This window comes from Nelumbo lutea, chromosome 5 (assembly GCF_056320005.1).
Source record: "Nelumbo lutea isolate HS-2025 chromosome 5, American lotus-T2T, whole genome shotgun sequence".
In the NCBI taxonomy this organism is placed as follows: domain Eukaryota; kingdom Viridiplantae; phylum Streptophyta; class Magnoliopsida; order Proteales; family Nelumbonaceae; genus Nelumbo; species Nelumbo lutea.
In genome coordinates this window covers 32,288,227-32,295,482 of record NC_142688.1, presented here as the reverse complement: position 1 = coordinate 32,295,482, position 7,256 = coordinate 32,288,227, and the positions used below count along the sequence as shown (strand labels likewise).

General features: G+C 34.4%; 1 protein-coding gene across 1 annotated transcript; it reads right to left on the bottom strand.

The window, feature by feature from the left end:
• Positions 1 to 1,308: 1,308 nt before the first annotated feature.
• LOC148851503 (glucan endo-1,3-beta-glucosidase 8-like) lies at positions 1,309 to 3,051 on the bottom strand. The gene is made up of 2 exons (XM_088947392.1): positions 2,637 to 3,051; positions 1,309 to 2,519 (listed from the first exon to the last, which is right to left on the bottom strand). The coding sequence occupies exons 1-2, from the start codon at positions 2,975 to 2,977 to the stop codon at positions 1,415 to 1,417; spliced, it is 1,446 nt and encodes a 481-aa protein (XP_088803518.1). The 5' UTR covers positions 2,978 to 3,051; the 3' UTR covers positions 1,309 to 1,414.
• Between the last annotated feature and the right edge of the window lie 4,205 nt (positions 3,052 to 7,256).

Genomic DNA, 7,256 nt, shown 5'->3' with positions numbered 1-7,256 from the left:
CAAAAATATAGAAAAATTAGATGCGTTTATGATATTTTTTTTAATCAAATTAAAAAAGTATAATAAACAATAATTATTTTTATTGATGATAAAAATAAAATACATAATTTAGAACTAATAGAAAATGAAATTATTTTACGATTTGGCAAAGACCAATGGTTCAACTTTTGGGTCAAATGTAATATCATAAATAAATAATAAAATATAAAAAGACATAAATTTTGTAAAAAAAAAGCATTTAGGATTATATATATATATATATATATATATAATATAATATAATATCATGTAATTATTATATTAAACAAGAAGTAAGTGTGACATATCAAAACTATTTTTACACATGAAAATACAAAAAAAAATATTATAGAAAAAAATTGAACACATCTATAATTCTATATTACACTACTATTAAAAACATGAATATTGTGGAACTTTCTTTTCACTAAAATACTCACTTTTGAATTTAGTTCCTATTTAATTGTGGTAGTATTTACTACTGTTGTTGTTGTTGTCTCTGTTAGTGTCATTGTTCCCTCCTCGTCCTCCTCTTCTTCTTATTCTTCTTCTTTTCTTTTCTTTCTTTCTTTCTTTCTTTCTTTTTCAGTTGACATCCACATCCTTCCTACCCTAATATTCTAATCTAAAAGGTTAAGATTTAAAATTAGATGTTAGAATGAACTCAAGTGTTTGAACCATTTGATCCAAATGGTTAGACTGCTGACATGAAAATCAATGGTCAATGTTTTTTCATTTCCATGTCAGTTTTTAAAACTTTGAGCAAATGTTCAATTAGAGCTACTATACACAAGGCCATCCAATGAAAGCTGGGACCATATCAATACTTTTTTCTCAGTTACTAGTGTAAGAGAACATGTTATGCATGTGCGCAAGTATAGGGGTGTTCGTGCTTTGGTTTGATTTGAAGAAAATCTCTGACTAAACTGGTAAATTACAATTTGAGAATTTCTTAGACCAAACCAAACCATTTTAGCATAGAAACCAAATCATACCAACTAGTTTTATCATGGTTTGGTCTGGTTCCTAATATGGTTTGGGCTATTTAACTATTGGACTTAACTCAATTAGAAAGCCCACCATACATACACATATAATTTAGTTTAGTTTGATTTATGGTTTGGTGTTGTTTCTAAAATTTAGAAAACCAAATCAAACCGTTTGAGGGTAAACCAGACCAAACCGCCAATTTCAGTTTGGTTCAGTGCACTTTGGGAGTATAGACCATATACATAATATAATGAACACCCTATGTGAAAGCAGTATACTTTATTCTAACAAATTAAAAGTGAAAGTATATAAGAAATTAAATCACATTAATTAGAAGAAAAATAAAAAGAAAAGAAATTAAAAAAAAGCTGGCATTTCTTCTCTTCAATCCCCATTGCTTTTCCTCCTACAATAATGTGAACCTAATAATAATCATCAAAATCAAAAACAGTGTCGTCGTAGATCTCAATTCAAGTCTCTCACCGGCACTCATAATCTCAATCGGGAAGAGACAAGACCCTCGAGAGGCATTCTTGGTTGTTAAAACCGCCAATCCCTGAAAATCACAAGCTTGAACATCCTGGTTTTGCATTTGGAAATACATATTGAATGCATATGATACGTTCCCGTAAATGTCCATGCCGTTACACGACCCTCCATACACCAGAGCCGAACAGTCTGCGTAGGTGCAAGCGTAGTCCATGTTGGCCGGCACCAGATTCACGTTCTTGATTTTTCTGTCCAGTATGCACCACTGTGCCGGCAAGTATTGCACCGCCTTTGCACCCACCGGGAGCTTATCGTGTCCTTGGCCGGAGAAGTCCATCGGAAACTTTGGCTTGCCGTCGTATCGAAAGATGCCCCAATGTCTCTCGAAAAAACCTGGTAAAATGCTCTTCATGTTCTCGTCGAAAAGACCGAACAGGTAGACGTCCATTTTCCCGGGTCTCAATGGGGTGCCCTTGTCGCTTGCCAGCTTCTTAAACAGGCCGTCGTAGAACCTCTTTGCGTAGTGCACATTGGCTTTCTTGTGTCCGTCGGTAGGCCACCCAATCTCGCCGATGATGATCTTCAGGTTGGGAACGCCGGCCTTCTTCAACGACCAGACAAGTGTGTCGTGGTTGGCATCAAGGACGTTGGTGTACTTGATGCCATTGTCGACGATTGGACTGCTGTCGCTATCAAAGAAAGCAAACTCCATGGGAAAATCGTCGTTCTGGTAGAGGCTGAGGAATGGATAGATGTTGACGACAAAGGGCGCATTGTTGGCGTTGAGGAACTTGACTATTTTGATCATGAGCTCCCTTATGTCCTTACGGAAGTTCCCACCCGATGGCGTGCCTGTTGAAGAGTCATAGACATCTGCATTTAGGGGGGTGGTAGCTTTGATCTTATCCCCAAGGCCGGCCTCGTCCAGGGCTCTCTGGATGTTCTTTAATGCTGGGAAAGTATGATTGGTGAATCTACCATTGTAGCTCTTGAGGAAAGGCTCATTTCCAATCGCAACATACCTGTAAATTGATCAGGAACATGAGAGAGAGAGAGTGTGTGTGTGATATAAATAATTACAAGCTCTCAATTAAAAAACAAACCCAGAATTAATTGTTTAGTTCTAGCTAATTATTTACTTGATATCAACTCCTCCCTTGTACAGATGTGATGTAATGTTGTCATGCACCCAGTCTTTGGCGTTATCATAGTCATCACTAAATCGTTCAAGCTGATCATTTGGTATTGCGACCATGACTTGGATACCGCTCCCTGCCAAGGAATTTACAGTCCAAGAATCTGAATCAAACAACTTCACCTTCTTTATCCCATTGTCCTTGAGCATGCGGACAACAGTGGCTGGAAGTAAGGGGTGGGACATGATAATCCCCCAGTTCACACCAATCCCTTGTGCTGGATTGGCGGAGAGCAACACTAGACAGAAGACCCATGTCATCAGGACCTTGGCTCGGACGGCCATGGTTATTCACCACCCCCTAGCTATGACAGGAGTATCAAGGAGGAAGCTAGGCAACACAGTAGGGCTTGGATTCGAGCAAGTAGTTTTGGGAACGGAGCACGAATGATATTTAGGGGAGTTTTGAATTAATGAGTTGGAAATATTGCAGGAGTGTAGAAAGAATGTAAAGGTTTTCTAAAGCTGGGGGGAGAGACCCCTTCTCATTTCAGTTGGCATTCAAAAAGTTGTTGGCAGCTCAACGGCTTTTTACCACTTCCTATACCACATGCAAGTCGGCACTATTAGTTAATTAGATGATCGCTTACTGTTATTGTTTAGGTCCCATTAACCAGATCCGGAAGATAAGCATGTAAAGTAATATTTGGTTGGTATACTAAGGTTAGATTTGAAATACTGTAAGAGTTCTTCCCAAGATTTAGGCTGTGTTAGGGCTAGATTAAACAATATTTCACGCGATGTGTAAACATGATTTGAACACGACACGAGTTTAGAGGGTCTGGGTTTACGTTAGTCGTTTTAACATGATTAATGAATGTGCCAATTTTTTTTGACCCACTTAACTTGACTTATTTATAACAAAAAAAAAAAAAAATCATTTAGGGTCCGTTTGGTTCGTAGTCAGAAGCGAAATCAGAATCGGAATAAAAATCCTCCGGAATTGAAATCAGAATGGTCCATTCTCATAGTCTATTTGGTTCAGACCGGAATGAAAATGAAAATTAAAATCAGCAGGAATGGGATTTCATTCCCAAAAGAGGGTCAGGGAATAACCATTCCCTCAAATAGGAGAATGTCATTCAGTAGGAATGGAAATGGGATTCTGATTCTTCCCAATCAAACAGTTGGAATGGGAATAGCCCATTCTGATTCTGATTCCAGACCTCTATTCCTGCAAACCAAACGGACCCTTAGAATAAATGGCTACATTATATTTAGATAAAATGCTGATAATGGTCTACATTTATATATATATATATATATATATATATATATATATATATATATATAGTGTGTTGGTTTCATGTTAATTTGAATTATATGTATTATTTAGGATAGAGTTAAATGGGTTGTCGAGATTATATCGTGTCATGTGGTGTTAATTGAAAATGACTGTTTAAATAAACGAGTTAACAAGTTACCCATGTGAGAAATAAATCGTGTTCATACATGTTTGAAAATCTAATTAACATGTACTATTAATTAATCATGTTGTGTTCATCATCAATATCTATGTATTTAAATACCCTTATCTTGGCATGATGCAAGAGCACAAATTACCACTTCTAATTAGGGACCCAGTGCTCAAGTGAATTGAATGGGCTCAGATTTGCTACTCACAAGTTATTCAATTCCCACATCTCTACCCATGGGACATTATAACTGTAAATTGGGAATATTTTCCTTGTCATTCATGGGAATGGGAAGATGTCCCCCATGGCAGTGGTGTTTTTTAGGTAGGAAAGTAAGGATGTGGAAATAGTTTGTGGATAATAGATCCCAGTGGACTTGAATCCATCAATAACTTGACTATTGTTGCCCCATTTATTTTATTATTATTGAAAATTCAATTAGTCAGTTCTTGGGTTGGTATTGGATCCCATGTCCAACACTTAGGCTTTGTTTTTTTGGTATGCTTTCAACTTCTAATGTCTTAAAAGCAAAAGACTTCAGACATTAGACTACTCTTTTAATACCTCCTGTTTTTCAGACATTTGACATTTGACCTAACAACCATTTTATTATTTATCCCCAAAATTCCTTTTGTACATTTTATTCATTATTTATTATTAGTAGCACACTCTTAATATTACTTTAATAATTTTATTATTAATAAATATGATTTATCATAATAATATTTATTATTAAAATAATAATATTATTATATTATTATATTATTTAATTATTTATTATTCAAATAATAATAACAATAATTTATGATTATTTTATTATTTTATCTTCTTGTTAACTATTTAATATTTAATTATTACTTTCATTATTTTATTATTTCCTAATTAACTATTATTATTTTTTATTTAATTATTTTGAATTACTATTTTTAACTATTTTACTATTTTAATTGACTCTATAATGTGTGGTATGCAATACCAAAAAAAGAGTATATCAAGTGACAAATTTAATTTCTTAATATTTAGATTCAAATTGGATATTATCCATGGGGTTTTAATCAAAATTGAATTTTTTTAAGGAGTGATCGAATTTGGATATATTTACCAAAAAATGAATATTAAATACCATTAATAAATTAAACTAAAATAATTCAAATATTATATATTATTTTTTAGTAGAAAATATCATTATATTATTTTTTTAAGTCATAAGGCAATTCCATTCATCATAAAAAATCAGTTACATTGTTCAGAAGAAATAACATGAGAAGCAAAGTATGTTGTCAAAGTGTTACTTGGTATCTTAAAAGAACTGAACTTAGCTAAGTGATGAGTAGCAGCATTACGATATGGTGTTTGGTATTAGAGTCATTTTTCAATGGCGTTTCCACCATATTAGAGCCATGTAAACCTATTGTTCTCTCCCTCACTTTTTCTTCTTTGGTTGAGCATTTTCAAGATGTTTTTTCGAATATATTGAATGCCTTGGATTTTGTAAGAACAATATTTGAAGAAAATGTCCTTTTGGCATTTCTTGCAATGAAAACAACACTTTCACCATTTTGTCTATATGATAACTAACTAGCACCAAACAACAATTAATGTAAACTATGCATAGAATTCAGAGTTATTTTATTAAATTTCTGGTTGTTGTATGATAAAACAACATGAGCGTAAATAGTACTAAACCGAACAATGCTGGAGGGGTAGACGTTAAGCTCCCAAGTTCAGCTATGGTACAATGAAATCTCCAATGGGGTTGTCTGTGAAGTCGCCAATAGGATATTTATGAAAGTTTGAGAATCAAGTCCCCAATAGGATATTAATTGAAAGTTTGAGAATCACCATCAATAATAACAGATGTTAAAGCCAGATCCTTGGCGAAGCGCAAGAGCCATCAAGAAAAGGTAGCAGCAGATTCAGCCTCCATTGATGAGATGAACTCTAACAAACAAGAAAGGCTACCAAGTGGTGGTTTGGACTTTGGACCACTGTGTCTGTCTTGTTGGAGCTGAAGGCATTTCATGGGTTGTTGTGCTGCTGATGGATGGGTATGCCCCAAAGCTCTTGAGCTTGAGTTTGGACCATTATAATCAATGTGGGTTAAGGGCGGAGTGCTCGAAGATTGACTTGTTTCTCTCCTTCCAAATATGCCAGCAAAGGCATGTGTACTTAAGAACAACCAATCTCTCCCTTAGGTTTGGTTGCAACTTGCAAGATCTTTTAACAAGTTAATATGGGTAAATTGCTGAAACATCCCTTCAAGTTTCTAGTTGTTGCTGAAACCTCCCCTGAAGTTTAATTGGTAATTGCAATGACCTTCTCGGAACTTTTTGACATAACTACGAATAGACCCCCTATGGTAGAATCTTCTAAAACAAAGCATGAAAATGTCCAAAATACTCATGCAATTACTTTTAACAAAAATGCTATTTTTAAAATTTTCTCTTCATATGAATCACTACCCCAAATCCTTCCAATCTCTTTTTTGAAACGGATAAAAACAGTTGTATTGTTTTTTTTCCACAGAAACCAACTTCAATAATAAATGTATGGGTATTTTTTGATATTTTTATGCTTTTTATGAAAAATTCTATGGAGTAGGGCTGTTCACAGGTCAGGTTGGGTCGGTTTACTAGTTTTTTTTCAACCAACCCGACCTAGTCGGGTTACCTAAAAATTAACCAAAACCGACCCTCTATTAAGCAAAACTGACTTGGTCGGTTTAGACCGATTTGAGTCGGTTTTGGTTTAAATATATACATTTCTGAAATATATATTTCAGCTTTTATATATATATATATCGAAAATATACATATTATACATAATATTTCAAAATATATTTTTCTGGAAATATATTTAAAACTGAAATATAATTTCAGAATATACATATTATATATAATATTTCAGTAAGAACATATTTATAGATAACTCGGTTTGGTTCGGTTCGATTTCAGTTTTCATGTGTGAAAGCTGAAACCAAACCGAATTATCGATTTACCCATCTTTCCAACCTAAAACCGACCAGTGGTGAAGAAAAACCGACCAAATTGGATTGGGTCGGGCCGGATTGGTTGATTTGGTTGGTTTGAACTTATTTGTGAACAGCCCTACTATGGAGGTCTACTTGCAACTTTATTAAAAAGTTCAGG